At 40.8% G+C, this 23085-nt stretch overlaps 1 protein-coding gene across 44 annotated transcripts in view; it reads left to right on the forward strand.

Annotated features, from left to right (window-relative positions):
• Positions 1-21114, forward strand: part of TCF7L2 (transcription factor 7 like 2) — a 337643-nt gene extending 316529 nt beyond the window's left edge. For 5 of the 44 annotated variants that reach the window (XM_086922815.1, XM_086922821.1, XM_086922808.1 and 2 more), the window contains 7 exons: positions 1266-1391; positions 2402-2561; positions 3894-4001; positions 6547-6595; positions 7096-7146; positions 8179-8251; positions 20270-21114. In XM_086922815.1, coding sequence (XP_086778941.1) covers positions 1266-1391; positions 2402-2561; positions 3894-4001; positions 6547-6595; positions 7096-7146; positions 8179-8251; positions 20270-20705 — 1003 coding nt within the window. In that variant the 3' untranslated portion in view covers positions 20706-21114. Of the gene's footprint in view, positions 1-1250; positions 1392-2377; positions 2562-3893; positions 4014-6546; positions 6596-7095; positions 7147-8178; positions 8252-8819; positions 8893-10010; positions 10137-12798; positions 12824-20269 lie in introns of all 44 variants that reach the window. The other 39 variants (XM_086922802.1, XM_086922798.1, XM_086922812.1 and 36 more) reach the window with 25 other exon arrangements.
• The last annotated feature ends 1971 nt before the right edge of the window (positions 21115-23085 follow it).

The following is a 23085-nucleotide window of genomic DNA, read 5'->3' on the forward strand; positions in this document are numbered from 1 at the left end:
CATGCGGAGCACTACTGCATATGTCAAAGCATGCAATGCCTTTAATACATTTCGCAGAATTTTCTTAGTTTCCATTCCAACATATCTACCCACATTTCAGAAAGGTGTCTTAATTGTTTTAAAGTTTAATGCTGGCACACATCCTTTCGCCTCAATGGTCCCTTGAGTGGAGCCACTTGACGTGCACTCAGAGAGCGGCCATAGACCAAATCGTGCCTGTTTTGATATTTTTTAAACATTGTTCGAATTTAGTTTCAAAGTTAGAAACTCATCCATTTGCGATATAGTGTGAAATCAATATAGTAGACCAGTGAAATTTAAGTTTCTTTAAATGAAACAATTGATAAAATTGTGATGGAGGTAATAAACTGGGCAAGAAGGTGGCGCTAGTAAGCGTTCTGGTCAGGAAATGTACTGTATGTAGTAATAAACTTTCTTTTGTGTATTTGGGTAGATTTTTAAAAAATTTTGGGAAATCCTTGCGTGAAACCTAGTTTGTTTTGTCTCCATTGTGTAGATGTGCTTCATTGCATTTCCTGAGTTCCACCTCTCATAACTAGGTATAATATTCACGCTGGGCTTGGCTAGTGCAGCTCACTAGCAGTGAGATAGCTAATGGGGATAAGTGCCCACAGCTGACACCAGTCATAATCTACATGCCTGTGGTTTAAACCCATCACACCAGAACAAACGTTTCATTATTTTCTCAGTTTACAAGTACATTCTGAAGACACCAACTTGAGGTTGTGATACAAACTAACCATTGATCTGTTTGTGTGTGTTTTTTGCTTATTTATTACACAGTTTTAAAATGTGTGCACTTGTGTATCCTTTTTATGAAAGAGTAAATGTTCATTGTACACGAATGTATAAAAAATAAACATTTCCCCATGCAGCACAGAATCATTATTCTAAAATGAAATGCCTACGATTTGTAAAATTGTGTTTTATTTTACTTTTGCAAAATGTATTTAATGTGACACTCATATTCGCGTAAAAATTGTGTACATGCAGTTGTAATGATATCTTACTTTTTGTTTAGATTAACTTGTTCATGCTAAATGGAAGTGTTTAGAGAAAAAAGTATAGTTATTCAATTGAAGCTGAGGGGCCATTTCCATGATGCGGGTGTCAAAGGAATTAAGCGTACATCATTAATAATTGATTGTTGAAGCCTTCACAGACTTTTTAATGTGTACTTTGAAAAAAACCCTCCCCTTCATTTAGTTTTAATCTGACCATTTACACAGTTTTCTCTCCTCTAGGTTTCCTCCACACATGGTGCCGCCACATCATAGTTTACACACAACCGGAATCCCTCATCCCGCCATAGTCACACCACAAGTCAAACAGGAGTCTTCTCAAAGCGACGTGGGATCCATGCACAGCTCGTAAGTATTTCCTTTCCTTAGATTTTTTGCTGACTTGTTATTGAACTTGTGAGACAGTGTACTTGGCATTTAAGCAGGTGTTTTTTAAAAACATTTTAGTGCAGTTAGTTTCAATTCTGTCAATATCATCCTTAAAATCCCTTGACCTCTTTGAAACTTTTCATCTTGAGGGGCCTAACCCAATTGTTTGCAGTTCTTTTCAGTTCCACAGTGTACTAAATAATGTGTTGCGTTTTTGTATTTTATTACCTCCCTCTCCTGCCTGCTACTTGTTACAAACTCCACCCAAGTTGTCTTTTTAAGAATTGGTTCTGGAAACCAAATGACCGCTTCCCTGACGCTATACTGCAGTTGACCGCATCTAGCGGTATTAATGCGAGATCATTTCTTCTCGCCAAGGTAGGGCTTCTGAGCAGATACACTAGGGCTCCTAATAAGGGTTACTGTCAGTTATCTACAAGTTAAGGATTGGCAACTGACATTATGTAAGCTGAGTTGTTTGAAGCTTTCATTGCATAATCGGTTTCAATGGCTGAAGCTTTGTAATTAAGAAATTGGCTGAAGCTCTTCAGAAAACTGTAATTTGGGGCAAACCAAGTTTCTCTCTCCCTGGACTTGTTATTGCTCTACCGCTGTCGTGAGCTTTTGGAAGTAAGCTGTTTCCAGCAATTTGTAGTTTTGCACTTGTATTACAAAGATTTTATTATAAATAACAATAAATGTTTGCCCCTTCCCTGAGTCAGTCGGATGAATCATGTTGCTCGTGCCTTGCTATGCAGCGATAGCATATAACGCACACTATCAGGTACTCGGTTCATTTCATGGAGTAATGAACAAAATGAGACTTGTACTCTGTTTGCCTTCTTTAGATTTATGTTTTTGTCAGCATTTGAATAAGGTGACTGGGTAGGGTGATAAGCAGGGGGGAGGGAGGGTGGGGGTGGAGGGGGCACAACTGAAAAGTATAAAATAAATAAAACCTGTAGCTCTGATTTCATGTTCTTATCCAGGAAACACCAGGATTCCAAAAAGGAGGAGGAGAAGAAAAAGCCCCATATAAAGAAGCCTCTCAATGCGTTCATGCTCTACATGAAGGAGATGAGGGCCAAGGTGGTGGCGGAGTGCACGCTAAAGGAAAGTGCGGCCATCAACCAGATCCTCGGCCGAAGGGTAAGTACTTGTGGAAAGCCAGAAAGAGGTCCGTTCCAGCCCCACTCTGTCAGTGTTTGGGTAAGCTCTGCCCCTCCGATGTACCGGTTAACTCGTCCGAAAGGCTCTGTTAGTTTGGTCCCTTGAACCATTCAGTCCCCTCATTCATCTGACTCTTGGATAGTGTAAAAGCAAGGAATGACTGACCACCTTCCTACCTGTGAAGTCTGAAGCTTTGCTTAACTTCTAAAGATACAAGTAAGCAGGGTGTTTCACCTTTCCACCATCTTCAGAATAAACCCATTTTATGTGCACAAGTACTGCATCCGTCCCAGGGATACCAGACTGTCCCTTACATTCAACGCCTGATAGACATTTATGTTTTCCTCTGTTTCCGGATGTGCTTGACTATTTACTATCCCCAAGTTGGATATGCCTATGGAAACAGGCATTGTTTAGAATTTGCCCAGTGATTTAATTTTCAAATAAGGAAATGTAAAGTGAAGGCAATAGTTGTATTTTTCAACAGAATACGTTGTTTAATCTCTGTTCTTTGTAAGTAAAGAAGCCCTTTTTTATGGTTGCAGTTGCAGCTGGCCTAAATAAAAAATGGTAGGGGGTGAACACACACAACTCGCCATAAATTGCTGAGCACAACCGGTGCAGCACTTATGTTTGCTGTCCAAGAGCAGCAAAAGGAAGGACTTCCTTCCTGCAACCAATCCTGGAGCTGCTCTCATACTGTGAAGGCAGCTCCAATTCCCAGGCTGATTCACAGCCTTTGGAATGTTGGTTGTACACTGAGGAATATCGGTCTAACCGTTGCAAGATGACCGGACAATCTGACATACGTACTGTAGACCAGTGCGGTCATCCTGCATTTGCAGATTCTACCCCACCCCCACCCATGAGCCATAGGCAGTGCGAGCCAGTGCTGAGGAAATTAAATAAAATGGTATTGACCTGCCATTTTATTTATGACGCTGCTTTGTTCGGAGGAGGCGCTGCCTCGGCATGGTTGCGACTGTTTGCCAATGTGATTTTACGAAAAGAGCAATACATTTTAAACCAGTTTTGTCTTTTAAGAATTGAAGGCGATTCTTGATTAGGTTTTAATCGTAAGGTGGACTATTTACATATCTTGTTCAATCGTATTGTTATTATTTTAATTTAGTTGATCAGTAAAGTACCATTCATTGTTTACTTCTCATCACTATAGCTTATCACTGTGCAGTTCGTAGCTGCCCTTATTCTCAGTAGAATTAACTACAAGTTGCATACTGGAGAGGGCTGTCAACTTGGACTGGTCACTAACCAAGCAGTGTCTCTCTTCTTTGTCTTCCTCTCTTTCAGTGGCATGCCCTGTCCAGAGAAGAACAAGCGAAATACTACGAGCTTGCCAGAAAGGAGCGGCAGCTGCACATGCAGCTCTACCCCGGCTGGTCCGCACGGGATAACTATGTAGGTGGCTATGTAGGTGGATATTTTTTCAGTAGTAGACTCGTAGAATGGAATGTTAAATACCTGCCAAAACCAAACGCTGCAATCCCGGCGAACTCTTCTGAGCGGTACGTCCCTCTGCCACCATGCGCGATCCCAGATTACGCATGTGTGTAAGCAACCTAATTTGGCCCGCTTGGTGATTTCCATGCACAGTTGCATTTTTTTCTAAAATCATCACATGGTGAGATGAAGGGAGGCAGTGCTTGTTGACGGGACACTTGATAAGGCTCTGAACATGTGACAGCCTCATGCTGTGCCAGTCCAACTGCTGCCTCCTCAGTTTTCACACAAACCCAAAACGTGTGCCACCTACAAGTGCAACATAAGGTTAAATTCAATTAAATTCTAAATTATAATAAGGTAGAAAAGCAATGAGTCCTCTCTACAGAGGGCAGGGCTGGACAGTCATGAACACCAGTCTGCCTTCCATCCAACCTCGGAATCAACAAATTATCCCACTTTGAACCGCTAAGCCAAGTGACGAAAATATGCGTTTTGTTTTTGTAAACTACTGCTTATTTGGTTTATAGCAAAGCGAATTATCCATGATAGCCAAATTATTGTAGCCAATGGTTTAAAATATGATGGATGCCGAAGCTTTGCTTTGTTTTTAAGTGATCCATGATATGTCTTCAGATAAAAGCAGGTGCCTTTCGGTTTAACCACACGGTAGCTATCAAAATTTTAGTTTTTCTAAAAGCAAGCCTGCGTTGTGTTGTCAAAGAATGGCCCAAGCTATTGGGCTTTACAGATCATTTCTGTGTTTCTTAGTAGGACTGTTCCTCATCTGGCAACCTTTATGCCTTTGATCAATTTAAGGGGTTCTGGCACATTTTTCTGATACTGTATAAAAAGGGTGTGCATTACCAAGTTCCAAGCCACTGGTGGTGTCAGGTGGATGTGTGCTGCTTGCCACGAGTAAATTGAAATCCACACAGATACACGCATTACCTTGAAACTCAAAATAATGACAGACGTCTGTTTGCTGCAAACAGTAGATATACAAGCATTTGTGGAAAATCATACACAAAGTGTCCGCTGTACTGCACATTCGAAGGGTATTGCTAGTGTGCTCCTGTAGCACAACCGTGTGGTTTCACTGTCATCTGCCATTTTAAGCTCCTTTTTTAGGCAGCATTAGACCATGGACTGCTGTACTTATAATGCCTGATTGTGCTCTATATAAGTGCCTATTAACACTAACACTGTTAATTCTTTAAGTTCAGCAGGTTGTTAGCATGTGGTAGAAATGGAGGGAATTTATTGGCTTCTAGCACGCGCTCCTTTGTCCTCTGGGCTCAGTGTACTCTTGACTTTGCCAGTGTTTTCATGCAGCCCTATGAGTGTAGGAAGCGCTGCCACCATGTGAGAGCTCCACCAGGTTCCTCGCTTGCCATGAGAAACGGTTCATCTCGTCCCCGCTATAGAGGTGTGTGATAGTCACTGAAGGAAACCAGGCACACAAATGTAAACTAATCAAGGTTGCCTAGGCATTAATGTTTGCAATCTTTTACCAGTGGGGATCAGCAAACACTAGTCTGAAAACTTGATAGCCCCGCCTTGATGGTTTCACCCATGACACAGTTATTGCATTTCATCATAATCCCCGTCTATCTGCATTCCATAATCAGTTGATTCCCATATTTCTGCTGCTGGCATCTTAGCACCAGTTAAACTCAACCTGCAAACTGAATCCTTCTTCAGACAGATATGAGGGCTCTAGTGATGACAAAACCAGTTGGTAGCAGGACTCCAGGAAGGGCTTCTTCAAAAGCTCACCAGATGTTTTCACCAATGTACACAGTGCCTCGACAGCAAACATGCATAAGAATTGTGCATATCCCTGATTATTATGCATTTACCAACCTTTATCGCTGTGGTGACGAACGATATGCTACATGGAGCAGGTTTCCACCACTGATCCATTGAAAACCACCTTTCATTGTTCGCAAACCTGAAATGTTTCAGTTTCAAGAAAGTTCTTTCCATTAGTTGTTCGTTGTCCCAGGATGAGACCCTGCACATGCTTAAATTCCTCATCTCTTAGTGAAACTGAGCTTATTCGGGGTGCACGTCTTCAAGTGGCCATAAAACCTTGTGGCTCAGTTCAGTACTGGTAAACCCAAGTACTTCATTTAGTCCTAATTAGGTTTGCAAGGATAGCATTATGGGAGCTCATTCTCAGGACATGTGAACTTGGTGTAACACTTGCAATGGTTACAAAAGGTTTTCCTTCCAGAGTGCCTTACGTAATACAAGTCAGTTACTTACTATTGCCCTCTCCTGAGCAGCGAATGTCTATTTACACGGGAAGGCTGACTTGGCCCCATAGGGTCTGGACCATGTAGCAATTCTATATCTGGTCCAGCTGGTTTCTATTTTTCTGCTAACAATCTGAATTAGAATTTAAACAACGGGCGCCCATCGATTATTTTGTTATTGTTTTTTGATAAAAATTATCTTTTTCCCTCCACAAAATAAATGATTCCCAATCTTCCAACAGGGCAAGAAGAAGAAGAGGAAAAGGGACAAGCAGCCTGGGGAGACCAATGGTAAGCATTGTTGGTGTGCCCAGTCGTCGCGTACGCCCTCACGTCCTTGAAGCGACCCTTGGGTTCTTTACAACTTACTAGTTAGGTTGTTTCTCGTAAATGTTCACTACATCATTTGGGCTCCCTTTAATCAGTTTTATTTTGCCTTGTTAAAGTCTATAAAAATGACATAGTTGGGTAGCTGGTGATTGCATGACAAGATCACCTTATGGTTTAAATGTCTTTCACAAGCGACAGACTTGCAGAGTCGTAGTCTAATAGCCGTGCAGTGGTGTGAATGGATTTGTGTGCGTTTGATGTAACTGCAGGCTGTGTTTCTGTGTGCCGATGCATGCCTGACGCTGGCCACATTGCTTCCTCAGGTTATATTAAGGAGGTTTTCCTTTTTTTTTTATTCCCGAACTTTTAAAATACTGCATAGACAATCTCATAACTAATTGTAATTTTTTTTAAACCCGTGATGATGTCCCGACTTTGTGTAATTTGTTCTTTTTTTTCAGAACACAACGAATGTTTCCTAAATCCTTGCCTTTCACTTCCTCCGATCACAGGTGCTACCTCCATTTTGAATCATTCCAATACTACTACTTAACATTATTCTTATCATTCAATAATATAACACGTTTTAACGCCATTAAAAGCATAATGCACATGAATTCATACATCATGTTGAGTAGGCTTTTGAAACGTTCCATAACGGTCATGTTCATTCTAACCACTCACTTATTTTAGAAGTTTGTTGATCCTTACACTTTTTCGAATGGAACTCTATGTAAAACCTGAAATTCTGTGTGCCTGGGCAAATTGAATATGCAGTATTTCTTTTGCAAAAGCGACTGATAACCGAATATCAGCACTCGGCAGTAAACCTCCTTAATCTAATTGCATTTGTATTTCATTGTTCCCGCTAAATAACCTTGGCTGCCAAGAGCTTGCATGTGCCCTCCCCTTTTCTGCCCTCTCCGCATGGCATTCTGCTCGCGCACTAATTCTCACACCTCTGTCATTGGCTTTCCTGCTGGCGCTAACCTGCCCATCTTTCAAGTTTGCTCAGTTCTTGCCCGCTCCTCTTTTGTTTTCTTTTACCTTTAGCACGCATTTTTTTAAACAAAAAAATTAAAAATAACAGATGAAAGCTGATTGTTTCCAAAGCTGCAATATCCCCAAGCGCGTCGTCAAAATGTGACCCTTTGACATAGGTATGTGTGGGAAACACATTAAAAGCGCGTGCAGCATGAGATTTCCGTTCCCAGCTCTCTCTGTGTCTCTCTCCTCACACCTCTTCTGATAATGTAAGACAAAAGCGGAACCCACACTGGGGCCGAGATGTCCTTTTAGAAAGGGATACTGCAGCTTTAATTGCACCAGCTGATCTAAAAAAAAATAAAAAAAAAAAATCATAAATATGAACGTGAATATCTTTTTTTGACATTTCTTTCTAAGCCTCAAATTGAAAGTCTTTACTTTTGCAATTAGTAACCAGTTCATTGATTTATTTCCTTTAATTATTTTCTTTTTATTTTATTCTCTTTTTTCCTTTTTTTCTCTCTTTCTCTGCTCGCTTCTGTCTTGACCTCATTCAGACCTGAGCGCTCCCAAGAAATGCAGAGCGCGCTTTGGCCTTGATCAACAGAATAACTGGTGCGGCCCCTGCAGGTGTGTATAGTTGTTTGGGGACTCTGCTGTCGCTGGTTGCAGTTGGTCTTTACACCTCCTTCCCCTTTCCTCCCTGCCGCCTGTAGCTCTGTGTTGTGATTTGGACTGAGAGGTCGGGGCGCCACTCGCCACAAAGCCATGATGACACCACCCCTCTATGTACAACATATGTAAATCTGAACCATACGTTATTATGGCACACCACCACAAAAGATGAGCTATTTGTTTTAGGGGTGTTGGCAGAGTGGCTCCAGAGGTTCCTCTGTGGCCTCCTCATTCCCTTCTATCTCACAACACTGAGCATGGCAAAATGCCATTGTGTTTTTTTTTCCTTCTTAACTTTTTTCAGTTTGAAATGGAAACTTGAAAACCCGCCACACAAACACGTGTCAGGTTTTCTTCCAGTTTTCACCCAGCCAATTCTCCTGTGTGCAGTGTGTTGGTGAGGGGAGAATGCCCTGTACAGCCGAGATGATTGACAAGTTAGCCATAGCCTTCGATTCGGCATCCAATTCAGCTCTCCACTATTTTCTGTTGTTGTTTTTTTTGTTCTACCTTATACTAACAGATGCAAATGCTCCAAAGAAGTGCCGGGCACTGTTCGGGCTTGACCGACAGAATTTGTGGTGCAAGCCATGCAGGTATACTAAAGAAGGCATCTGGGATATAATGAGTGCACTCTATCTTTCTTAGTTCAATTCTCCAATAGATTTGTTTTTGCTATTCTCTGCTTTCCCCCCTCTCCAACAATTATTGCAACAAAAAAATCGCATCCTTTCAAATCTCTCCCTAACATATTTCTGTACCTCTCCTGCTTCTGTTTTTCTGTTTACCAATGACATGTCCCTGTTTAAGATCTGGGAATCTCTACAAGCAATGGGCACATAGAACATCTGAAAATCCCCAGTGGCCTAATGGTCACTTTTTGTCTGATCATTATAGTTGGCTTTGTGTAGCCATTTCACTGAAAATTTCACTCTAGGTTGTAGGTCACACTTATTCATTTGTGTAGCCTTGAGAGTCTCTTCAGGTATTAGGAACTCATTTTGTCAGCATTTAAAAAGTTTTATGCAGTTTTAGACAGTCAATTTAGAGTCGGTCACTACGCTGTCCCGCCAGGTTCGAAACTCTCGTCTGTGCTGCTCTAACACTGAGCCAATACTTGTGTTATCTTCATTGGCCAGTGATGTGATTTGATGCCACCATGCATAAGGAAGATAGTGCACCTCCGGGTCCAACAGCAGGAAAGGCCCATAGAAGGCCAAGTACATCCTATTTTACTGAATCTCAAAGAAGGAAGCACAGTCTTTCCAAACAGTGGCGTATGGGGCTTTTTTTTGGTCTCTACGTCTAAAATTTTAAAAGATTTCTCAGCAACTTTTATTCACTAGCAAGCGTATTGATATTTTCACTCCATTTTGTAAAGATGGGTAGCCGTTGTCCTATAAAATGTTTTTTTACTCTTTAATGCATGATTACACCCTCAGCCATGCACTGGTGGTCTCATCTACCATCTATGAGGTTCATGCCATACCACCACAATGGCAATCAAAAGGTCTGGAGGTGTGAAAAAGAGTGAAAGTCCTATAGCAATATTGGGAAATCCAGTGCAAAACAAGTAACCTGAATTACCATCAAACAGCGTTCATTAATGCATGCCCCAGATGGATTTTTTTTGTAATACAGGGTAACGGTTTAGCTTTTTTTTCTTAGCATCCCATACAAATACACTGAGATTTCTGTGATTCTTTTTTTGTAGCTACACTGGTGGCCAACATCACGCATCGCTATCCCCACTTGACGCTGCGACCATGATGCACCATTATAGTGACTGGCTATGGTGAAAATGAATACCATGATGCATCATGATGATCAGCTTACCTAGGTACCGTGAGGGGTGATGGTGACCATCAATGTAGTTCATTAACAGTATATTTTGTATTTACATTTTACTGCACATTTATGCCATATTCACCTTGTGCTCTGTACTGCTTACAGAAAATACATGTAATTCTCCAAAATTGGGGCAAGTAGCAGCTGTCCCTCTGCAGTGTATGGATTTTAGGCATTCCCTGTGTTAACTTGCACCACTTGCTTGACATTGTCTCCGATAGTCCTAGATGTATATATGAGTGGCGTTCCAGCACGTTTATGATTTAGTGAGAACTCTTGATTTGTCAGTCATGTTTCCTTTGTTGAAAACAATAGCTACACTGGCGAGTTCGTAGCTTTGCTTTGTAGTAAGGAGTCTTTCAATGTTTTGACCCCAGTTCATTTTTTCCCACATCCTCCTACTTCAAACATACTATCATAGTAGAAAGAAACTCTTATGAAGAGATCGAGGGTGATAGGACCTCACGGTTCATCTCACATTGTCCCTGACCGATCTACTGTATTGTGACTTATCCTAATTTAAAAGCATTATAGGACTGATCTCAATTTGATCTGGCTTCCTGTGAATACCTCTTAAAAGAGGTATTCAAGCAAAAAAAGCCATTTTACTAACGCCCTTGACATTCATAAACTCTCCTGTTCCACACAGTCAGTCCTCTCACAATACAACAGAGGTGTAAAAAACACGTCCCATAGAGGTGAGCAGAGTTGGATTCATTATTCTTCCGAATGGCATAAATCTGGGGTTTTCCCACCTCAAGTCAAACCTTCAAGGTGCCACTGTTTAGTGGCAGACCTTTCTGGAAAAAAAACTTTTTTCTGCACCGTTGCATTGATTTAATGAATGAGATTTGGAATCTAAAACTTTCTAGTACAGCCTGGTCGTCCTGTTAAAAGGCAATGGCTACAAACTCAAGTGGATTCCCACCTTCCCATCACCTGCATTTTTCAGTATAACTTCTACAATAGATCCATCTGCAATGTTTGATCCTCTCGAAATCCTGTATGTGGGAAGCCCCCATGGAATTGCTTGCCATGCTTTGTGTGCTTCTTCTCTGAGGCCAATTTAGATATTGCATTGTGCTACCATCTGATTCATAGTTCTCCTTAAATATTACACGAAGGGCTAATATAGCCATCGTTTAGGAACATGATAGCATGGTTCTGTTACATTGGCAATATATTGAGCAGGAACTGAACTATGAGGCCACCTTAAGGCTCTTCAAACCCTCCCAAAATTTTATTGGGCTTCCAGCAGGGTTGAAGACTGTTGAGTGAAGCAAACACATACACCATGTTTATAGGTCGCAGAAACACACTGTAAGATTGCGAGGGGCCACAAACTTGCTGAAAATCATGTCTGGGTCATCTGGTACTTGGATTCCAGTCATGTTTTTGATTTAAATGGAAGTCTCAGCACTTTCCGGTTAGAAATTCCTCTTTTGACTTTGACCAATCTGTGCAGCTTGAATATTTTACACCTTCAGTGGCTCTCTTCCACTTGTGTTTGTGGTATTTTCCACATTCATGTCCTCCCAAAGAGATCAGAATTCTCTACTGATAAATTCATGTTGGCTAAGCAGTAAGAGCACAAAAAAGAATTTTTCACAAACACGTGCTAGAGAGATTCCCTTCAAACATCTGTTAAAACTCAATTTAAAAAAGTTGAGTATTTCTGCTTTCTTTGCTGATGTTTTGTAAATAGGTATGCATAATTTGAGAAGAGAATCCTTGACCCAACCTATAAAATAAAAATGAGCCAGAAACCAACATTAAAGTTCTGAACGTGAGAGAAGGTTTTGGAATATAGACGCTAGAATACTTATGGGAAATCAATCTGGCGTTTTTCAAGATAACCATTTATTTCTACAGCCAGATAGGAAGAGAAGGCAGATATGTTTAACAATGAGAAAGATTTGAAAGGCTGTGCAGACTACTTGGCAGTTTGTTTGCATTTGCTTCAATTTGAAGAACAGGCTCATCTGAGGAGCACCCGACATAAAAATACCAATGTTTATACAACTGTTTTAAAAGAGAAACATCATTTATTTTCTGAGTTGAGACAATCACAATGGAGAATCCCTTAGGGAGGTACAAATCTCTTCCAACTCTGACATTCTTACCCAGGATGAGCAGGGAACTTGCACAGCTGCCTCAAGATGGCCAGAGTTCAACACACTTGAAAGACCCACAGGAAACTTGGTTAGGTCATGATTGGGCCTGTCATGTTTTTTTGCTACCAAGCATGGAATCTAAGAATTCCTGAAATGGTTCCGGTGTGTCTCTGGGGTTTTTGATTGCTCTGATGGATTCATTCAGTGGTATGAGGGGGAGTAGCTCAACGTTCCCGTTTTGGAAATAGAGGTTTTGCATACCTCTTTCTAGTGTGGGCCCAATAGGATCTTTTCAGATGAGTTGGGATTGCAACACAGAGATGGCCAGTCACAACCACAAAGGAGATCACAAGGGGAGCCCTTGTTAGAGCATGCCCAAGTTCTGCTACAGGTCACACGTGTCATCCCGTGAATAACCAGAGGTATTTCTTTCTTGGTGGAGGGAATCAGTCTAGCTCTTGTTAAATTCTTTCTTATTTCAACTTCCCATAATGAACCACTTTGGTTAAATCTGTTGTTTCTTTATTCTGATACAAGCAGTCTTTGAATTTGGATTAGAGTGATGGTAGGTATATGGAGCTAACCCATCCTTCTCGGTGTGTGTAGTGCTCCCTGTCTCACCTTCCCACCCGTTTGTGATTTTCATTTGTCTCCATTTACACCCCCACCTGTGCAATGTGTTGTGCGACTGTAGCTGAGAAGACACCATTTTGTGTACTGTGCATGCTTTGCCATTGTGTTAACCATACCAGACCTGGGCTGTTCACCGCCATCCTTCCAAACTAAGTGTAAGTGGAGGATTACACAAAGTGTGCCTCATTTTACACACAGCGCCACAGGTTGTTGGTGTAAAGCATGGGTGCTTGCAGATGATCCTTGAGGGCAAATCCAGATGGGTATTTAAGAATACGACAGTTAATATTGCTGAGAAAGATGTCCACAAAAAGCTTCTCATTTGGGGGTATTTTTATTACCATTGATAATGGTTAAACCCCACCTTGAATCAGTCCTCGAGTACCATTAGTGAGTATCCACGGCACACAGGGTGCATGATTTGTCTATGGATTGCAATAACACATAGCTTGGTGCACCCTTCTCTTACACGTTAGCTATGTGTTCTTTGGAGGGTGGGTATACAATGGCATGTACTGCTTAGTGGTATTATTGAACCTGACAGTCATACACTGATTGCATTTGATCTATGTTCGTTTCCTGCTTTAAGGACCCTAGCCACCTCTCTATTACACGAGTTATGCTACTCCGCTGACCGCCAATTAGAAGTAGATAGAGTATTACACTTGTAAATATCTGTCCAGATCTGAAAGGGCTTCTGTTCCTGTGGTAAAGAGTACATTTTCAAAATGTTAATTACTTCGGGGTAGGGTTCTTTACTGAAAAAAAAGAGTAACTGTAATCTGCTGTTAGTGCTCTGGTTTAAGAGTTGAGGGCCTTTTTTTCCAGGCCACTAACAAAACCGTTGTTGCTCTCCAAAACTGAAATAAAATATTTGTTTCAACAATACATGTGTTCATCTAGTCCAAGCTCATTTTAAATGGGTAGCTGTCATTTCTTGAATGCCATAACACCCTTCTTAAAACATGTTTTTATTTCACCTGAAAGTGAAATAAAGTTATGGGGCCTCCAATTTTAGGACTGGGTGTTCAACTTTTGAGCTTTGCCATTGAGTACGCCTGAGTGACTTGAGTTCCTACAGTGACATGTTAAGCAGCAATGCCATGGTCTACGTCTCCCCCAAGCCTAAGAGTTTGAAATTACAGGCACTTTGAACTAATAATCAAGAAGATACATTGTAAACAAATTAACTGACACTGCCCTTTCACCTCTTAACAATTTCAGATGAGAACCACTATTTCTCTCGCCCCCCAATTTCTTGGGATGGTCTGAATTGTAGCCCCGAGATGTCAGACAATAGAAGCAGTAAAACATGGTTTGCACTGAAGTGATCTAAATACTAGATGATTATTAAAAATAGGAGCAGGCTTTAATGAAGCAATGATGCATAAAACATCCCTTGCTGTTTGATTCAAGCTCAGAAAAGGCAGAGAACGTGTGGCACGATTCAAAAACAGATTGTTACTTGTAGTGAGAAGTGATTACCTACCTTAGATGCTATGGAAATGCAGCATAGTACAAACAGCAACATTAAAAATTGAGGTCTGCAACACACACTTTTTATACCATATGTCCCTTCATAATAAAAACAATCAGATGTCAAAATAATTTGAGAATGACAAAAGGAGTACTATATTCTATATTGACGTGTCGGCTCCTTTACTGTGCTCACAGAGCCTTCATCACGATAGAATAAATAGTTAAAACCAACAATGTATGCTCTTAACTACACCAGTGGTCGAGCCAGATTAAGATTACGATGCTTATAACACTTATTTCATTGTATAGGAGAGTCAAGCTGGAGTGAAGTAGTCGCTGTACATAGTTTTATGAGCTACTACTGGATGATCGTTGTCTTTCCAACAAAGCATGAAGGTTTAGATAGTAAATGATTTGTCCACGTGTATCTTGTCATTTCTTATTCCTAATAATGCCGCGAGGGATGCCCCAAACATATTTGACAACCATTCCAGGGTGTCAGTTTTGAGAGAAGGTTCTAGAAAGGTGTCAGGTCGGGCTTTCTTGTGCCTAAATTTCTTGATGGCATAGTACTGGATGGGCAAGTCGTTTTTGGTGAAAGTCGTTTAGCATTTTTGAATAATCAATTCACTTTTGGAAATCGTATTTAGAAAATTGTAGATTTAAAAAATGTCCCTAGGTTAGCTTACAATTTGGTGTTATGGCGCAAAAACTATAATAATGCAAAAAAAATCATCAATAAGCACAGCTTTGTCTCTCCGATTGGTGTATTAAAACTAATATTTGTGTAAAAAGAAACAGGCTCAAGGGCTACTGAGGGTTATTTGGTATAGCTATGGGTGGAGATCAATAAAAAAAAAGTACCATTTTTCAAATGATCTATTAACATTGTAAAAAATACTTGTATTTGAAAATTGTTGTTCAGTCAGATGCATGTTTCTGTTCTGGGCTACTGCATGTACGGTGCTCACAGACACACATACACGCTCACAGTCCCGGACATACACAAAAAAAACACGCTTTTACCTTTACTTCTACTACTGGCTAAAAAAAGGGAAACGCCTCCTTCGATGAATATTTTCTGTACCATACACCTACTGTCTTGCCTTTTGCTGTCACTGGCGCTGATGTGCAGGCGCTATGTAATATGGCCAGTTCGCCTATGTTATTTCCATGCACAAATTAAACCTGCAAAAAAAAGCTCTAAAAATATGCTGGTGCCAGCGAAAGAGCATTTGTATGCACAGAAATTATTTGTATAAAAGATCTGATGTCCAAGATTTCGGTATGTGTTTGTTGTGTCTAAAGAAGTGATGAATGCTCAGGGAGTGACAGAAGAGTACAACGCTATGACTGCGGTCATTGAAGGAATCAGTACACGTTGATGTACATGTCCCATCTCCTGAAGTGATGGATCTGTGAAGTGTTAGGTTTCAATTCAACAAAACTGCAAAAAGACATCAGATATGCAATATGCGCCTTTGTGTACCCCCACTAAATTACTTTTACATTTTACAGTACTGGAGCACTCATAACTTGTGCTTATGCGGCTCTTAGACGTCCCGAGGCTTATGGACACTATCAGTGGCTCAAAAAGCACAGGCTGATGCACCAGATTAAAACTGGTGACATCAAGTCACTCACAGATCTCTGCACTAGGCACATTAGCCGGCTGAGCTATTTGACTGAGATGTAAAATGTAAATACGCAATCTCTTCCAGTGCCGTAAAGCATGTTCTTCCTTAAGAGAGGTCAGTTTTATCTGCAGCTGTACCAAGCTACAGTTCTGCTACATGGTATTGTTAATGGCAAGGTTTCAAAATGATATGCGCTTTATTAAAAAAACAAACACAAAACCACCATGAGATTAGCATAAAGAATAGGTTCCTGCTTTGAGCATACCATTTCACCTCTTTCAAGCGTCATTCTGCTGTTCCATCTATCCTCCTCTCATCACCAGTCTGCCATTCCAACTTCCCCACCACCATTCTTGCATGCTATATCTCCAGCATCTTCTAATCCTTCTCTCATCACTGTGCCATAACATCTTCCCCGGGTACCATTCTGCTTTTCCACTTCTCTTCTGTAATCCCAGATGCCTTTGAAACTCTTATAAACAGTGTTTTACCTACTGGCATCTTTCCAAAGCATTCCTCCATTACACCTCGCCAGTTGCCATTAGGGCACTCTCTCACCAGTGCCTTTCTTCGTATGCGCCTCTTCTGTCCTCTTATGCCATTTTATTCCTTACCATACACCATTTTGCCATTTCATATCTTCAAACATCCCTCCAGTTGCCTTCCTATGTTACATTTTACCTTTACCAATCATGTTTGTCACTCCTTCATGCCGCCCGTTCTGTTATTCCTTCTTTCAATCACATTCATTCCAGCATCTCTATTCAGACTAATTCTGATCACCCATCTTTTCCCTATGGAACTGTCATTCAGTCACCTTGGAATACTGTTTTCCTATTTTAAAGTTGCTTACATTGGTTTGTCATTTCAACTCTCTGCAACACTAGGTTTCTATTCCATCTCTGCCCCCCCCCCCCGACCCCCATCTTCATTCTTTTATAACAACTCTCTATGGCATCATTGAGCTGCTCCACCACCAGTCACCTCTGTACCCGTCAGATGTTTCAACCATCTCTGCACCATACCACGATTTATAACTTTCCATAACTGTTCAGCCCTTCCTTCTCTTTAGCACCTTCTGTCTTCTTGTTTGATTCAAGGTCCATTCTGCTATCCTCCAGTCAGTTGCTTCTCGGACTTGCATTGCTGTATTGCACTTTTCATTCTTTACAAAGCATCTTGATGAAATTCCATCTCTCGACAGCAACAATATGCCATTGTATTTCTCCCATGTCTTGTTCTTTTTTTAATCTCTTTTCATACCATTCTCTTGCTCATCATTACTTTGCCATTCCATCTTTCTCCAGCACCCAGTCAGCCACTCAGTCTCCCTCTGGGCGCACTTTTCCATTCCTGGTTTCCTCATTATCAGGTTGCCATTCTTGATAGGTAGGGGTAGTTAGATGTTACATCTCCCTCTACCACCGTTGGTCATTCTTTGCCACTTGGCTCCATCTTCCTAGGTTACTGTCTTCCAGCTTTATTTTATCATGGGATCGTTTTTCAAAATCATTCACCGATTTCATGTATGTCTTTAAACATTCACCATTCTTTCTTTTCGGCGCCATTGAGAAATCTAAACTCTGCCCCACACTACTCTTTCTCTCTCTACACCATTCTGCGATTATTTTTCTCTCCCGAACTATTCTGCTGTGTAATTTCGCACACCGAAATTTCCTCTTCCTTTCAAAGGATGGTAAAACGATCAAATATCAGATTTTTCAATTTTTTTTCTGTCTTCACATTTTTGGCTTTTCCCTTCCTATGAAGCTTGAAAAAAGGCTTGCTTTTCTGTGCTCTTTGTGCGCTCTTCGGCAGGCAGAGGTTCTGAAGGTCTCATGGGCCTTGTCTCGCGTACCAAAATATTTTTGTGACCGTGGTTGGCAAAAAGACCATGCTGTTCCTTGCCCTAAAAAGACTACATTCCAGGCCTTTAGGGTTATGAGACTGGATCTTATTTCACCCAGTGGTCTCACTTGTTTGCTGCTGTCCTCCAAGTTGTGGCTTCCATTGGAATTCTAACACTTTAAACTCCAAGCTGTTTCGATGGGGAGCAATAATAGAACAATATATATTATTCTTCGTGCTGTACGGTCACCTTTCTACAGTTAAATGCCAAGTTCAGATCTAAAAAAACAAACCATGGTTCTACTTTTAGAGAAAATAGCCGTTTCTTAAAATGTAAGGATGTGTCTGTATTCTGGAAGATCCTATTGAAATAGGACTATTGTTGGGAAATTGCAAGTAAATCCTGCGCCTCCGCAGTCTGTCTGTCTCTCGGTATTTCAGTGCCGGCACAACTTCCCGTGCTGAGGATGTTGTTGCGCGGGGAGGGCGGGTCAGTCGGGAGGGGCAGGGGGCTCAGGAAGGTGGCTTGTTGGGTGTTGGCTGTCACCTACTGCACAATACCCAGGCTTCTAAGTCGTATCTTCCCCAGCCAATGTACGCCTGCCTTGGAGTATTTGTTGGAATTGTGCCAGAGTAGACCTTTACACCCTCCATCTAGCTCCCCTTTCCCCCTGCTATTGATATCGAAGCACATAAAGTGCACGATTTTCTTTAACAAACAAAAAAAAGTCAAGCAGCACTTCTATTTCTCATAAGTCATTGCGGGCCTTGGGCTGCCGGGTGTGTGCTTCACCCTCTACAATTCAATCGCAATTACATCACGAACCAAGCGAGCCACTTTTTTAGTCATTCCTTAAAAATATAGACAGACCTAGAAGGAAGAAATGTTTTGCAAGGGAACACCGTGCGGGCCACTAAAACCAGTTCTTTTTGTTATTTCGGTCCATGTTTCTGTTCTCCCTTTCCGGTCTTCTTTTCTCGATTCTGACTTTATTTTCATCGTTCCGGACGTCTGTTCGTTTACTGTGGGGTTACCGATTATCTGTGTTGCATCTGTTAGCAGGATATCGGGCTAAGGGCCTTGCTTCCGTGGAGACAGTTTCTTGAGGTGTTTGTAAGGTTGCGGGTCTGTAAGTCAGCTGTAACTTCCTTTGCCTTTGGTTTTGTGGTTGATAAAGGTGATTGATAGTAGTCATAGGGGGGATATAATGTGTGTGTTAAAGACGCTTACTAAGAAGTTACTAAAGACACATCTGAAATTAGTTTTAATATGTGAATCAGGCAGAAGTTAAAACTTTAATAGTAAGTAGCAAAATATAATATTTCTGGAAAGGCTGCTGGTCTCCATTTTAAAGTAGGAAGCCTTGACCAAAAGGGAAGGCACGTGAGATTTGCCTCGGGCCCTCAACTTTTCCACCGGGGCATTATCAAACAACAAGTGCCAGACCTTGAGGCCATTGTTTCCCATGTAAAACATAAAACATATCTCTAGCGTTTCTCAGTCACGCTGCTTCTATGATAATTCAACATTGCTGGCCAAGTAGACATGAGATTTACATCCAGACCACCGGACAGCATGAGGACTTGCTTTCCAATGTACCAGAATAATAAAAGACTAGAACTCAAGAAGCTGGATCTTGCACATTAGTTCACTATTAAAAAAAAAAAAAAAATTGTAGCAATGTCACTCATTTGAACATCTGCACAAAAGTTCACCAGTAAGTTGTAGGCATTAACATTTTTTACCACAGGATAGAAGCAATCTCAGCCTGTACCACATTGGAGCACCAAATTCGCAATAGGAGGAATACCCTACGTTAAAATTCCAGACCCCTAAAAAAAAAAAGGGCACACATCTTGGCTATTAATTTTAGAAACACAGTTTACAGCTAAGTGTGAAACTCTAGCTTATTACGGTCCACCTGTACAGCCCTCATAAACTAACGGGAGGTACTTCTCATTGCCCAAAATAGGCAAAAAAAACTGTTTTGACCAAGTCAACTGAATTGTCGCATACAGTTCCATGATATGTTGAGGTACAATCCACCCTTGGATAAATTGTATCTATTACATGTGTAGGTAGGTGCACTGCAGCCACCTCCATGTGCAGCTCTAGGGTGCAGGCTTCGGCATTTTAATGAGATACATGATGGAAAGTGAACCTTCTCATATAATGTTAGATGTTGCAGCCTTCCTCATTCCTTTTCGTCACAAAATATCATTTAGTGTGAGAGTAAACTTGCATGACCATGTAGGGTAGCTGCATAGAGTCCCCATCATAGTGTGAAACAGCTCATTTATTTTGGCGGGTGGTTTGTCTAGTTTTGGTTGGGTATTTGTTGTTTGTCCAGATGATTTCCTCCTTCACTGTCTTTGCCCTTTATTTACAGATGACTCTTTCCCCCTGTTTCTAGGAGAAAAAAAAAGTGCATTCGTTACATACAAGGTGAAGGCAGCTGCATCAGCCCACCCTCTTCAGATGGAAGCCTACTAGACTCTCCTCCTCTTTCCCCTGACCTGCTGGACTCCCCTCCAAGAGACTCGCTATCACAGACTGAACAGACCCAGCCGCTCTCACTGACGTTGAAACCCGACCCCCTGGCACGCCTCTCCATGCTGCCCCCCTCTTTAGGCCTGTCGGATAGTCCTGCGGGCAAAGCCGGCGCCCTGTCTGCTACCAGTTGTCAAAATGGGGGACTAGACCATCATCTGCCTCACTCTTTACAGTCGTCACTACTGCCATCCGCGTCCTTAGTTCAACCGTCAACGTCGTCCTTGCATTCCCATCATTCTTTGGCAGGAATGCCACACCCTCAGCCACTTTCACTCGTAACTAAGTCTTTGGAATAGCTTTAGCCTGGACATTGGTCTTGTTTTTTTTTTTATTATTTTTAATTTTATTTTATTGTTTAATATTATTTGTGCCACACAGGCTATTTTCGTTGATGTTTTATCAAGTTCATTGGTCAATATTTGACCCATCGTTATTTCAATGTTTCCTTTTAAATATGTAGATTTCAAGAGCCTCATGATTCTGCCAAAATTTTTATCAACAGCTGTTTTAAAGTCTTTGTAGCGTTTCGGAAAAAACTAAAATATATATATATATATATGTACACATAACTGTTAGTAATTCTGATAGTTTATTATTAAAGACTCATTGAAGGGAAGACGAAGAAAACATGCATCTTTGAAGCAGCCCTTGTTAGGAAGAAGTTGGTTCTTTTTTATTTGTATTAAATACGAGCTTGCGAACCAATCATTTTACATCTGATTTGTAACCTATAAGGGCACACTGAATGCAGTGCCGACAATTTTTCTTGTGTGAAACAACTTTCATTGTGATTGTCACTCATTATTGTTTAAATGTACAGGAAAGAAAAATTAAGAGGTAACAAAAGGACGTGATAATATGCCTCGTTTCATGGTGGTGTGTTTTTTTTCTTCGAGGGGGATGCTATGTGAAACATTCAATTACAAACAAAAATGTAAAAGGGAAAAAAAGGAATGACAGCGCTATTGGACCAGTAGTATTTATTGCTTTAGAATTTGCTTGTTGTATTTGTACGTCGTCCGTTTTTAAATGTTTTCCTTTCCTCAGAATATTGTACAAAGTTTTCTTTTATTAGCGTAAGCATCTTATAAATATATAGCAACTCATTTGTACAAGGTTTTTAAGTTTATATATATATATATAAAAATGTATATATATTTTTTTGTAATTTTATGTTGCTGTATGAAACACAGTCTCCACCAAACGGACAGAACAGCTGCATTAACTAAGGACCCACAGTATGAAGAACGAAGGATAATAGAAAGCTTTAAAAGCCATTTCATGAATTAAGACTTGAACTGCCCTTAAGGGAAATCTACACTTACTGTTTCAGAAGCAGTAGCCTGCAAAAGAGACCCCTTTTAGGAGCAACCGTGAAATCCCTGCACCATTTGGACGATCTCCACATTTTCATGTGCCAAATGTCTCATCGCCAGCCCGACATTTTCCCTGCTACCTCCTCCAAACCCAATTCCCCCTTTTTAACGCTGTGCATTTTTTGTTCCTCATGTTTTGCTGTGATGTTACATAGATGACGTATGTAGTTTTATCGTCTACTATAACAGATCTCTTTGGGTAGCGGATTGACTGGACAGCATTTAAAATGAAGAGGTAACGAACGTTGAGGGCCAAAATTATGTACATTGGAATTCTATTTAAATATGGAAAAGACTGCCACTTTTTATGTACAACTACGACAAATAGGCCGGTAGAAAACGTAATAATATAAAAAAAATCTAGGCATGTTGATGTTGCAAATGAAAGGCTGTAAAAGCTGGACTCCCCCACATCCAGTGCCACTGTAGTTGACATGAAGCGATTGTAAAATGTCTGATTTTCTTTCCTCTGGTTTATTAAGATGCTAACTATAACATTTTTTATTGTGAATACTTTGAATGTTTCCTAACAGCTGTGATGTTACTGTTCTGTTTTAATGCTCTTATTCCGATTTTAATTTCGAATGGTTTTCAGGCCATCATTATTATTATTATTATATTTTTTTTGTAATGAATAAATGTTCATGCTGTACAGTATCTGTAGCATGCAGTTCTGGATTAATAAAAAGCAACTTAGTATGTGCAGAAATAAATTGTTTCGTGTTTGGTCTGGCAGCCAGTTGGTGGCCAAGGAGTTTGGTGGTAAATTCGTTTCCTATCAATTGCAAACATGATCATGTGAAGGACGCGTAATATCGGAAGAAGCTACAAGCAGGGTTGGTGGGCTGAAGTGGTGACTAAAAGCTGGATACCCCATTTGCTGTTCTTGTTTATAAAGCCTATTCAAATGAGGACCAGGTGTCCGTGTTAAAATACTTGTGTGACTGTGGGGAAATACTCCTAATTATTATGAATGAATAAATGAAAAAGATTTGTAAAGCGCAACAAATGCCAAAAGGCGTCAAGGCGTTGATGGCAGTTAGTCTTCATAAGGGAGAGAAATAAGGAGGAGCTGCCTGATGGCCGTTACAAAATGAATACCCGGGTCTTTAAGGCCTTACGAAATAAGGCATGAGATTGGAGACTGGAAATTGATGGGGAAGCGAGTTCTACAACGTGGATGCCACCACTGAAAAAGCTCTGCCTCTCCATCTTGATCTCCTATACCTAGGAGTAATTAGGAGATGTTTGTCTGAGGATCGAAGCTGTCTAGAGGGAATGTAGCGTTGAAATAGATTCC

This window comes from Lissotriton vulgaris, chromosome 5 (genome assembly GCF_964263255.1).
Source record: "Lissotriton vulgaris chromosome 5, aLisVul1.2, whole genome shotgun sequence".
NCBI lineage: Eukaryota > Metazoa > Chordata > Amphibia > Caudata > Salamandridae > Lissotriton > Lissotriton vulgaris.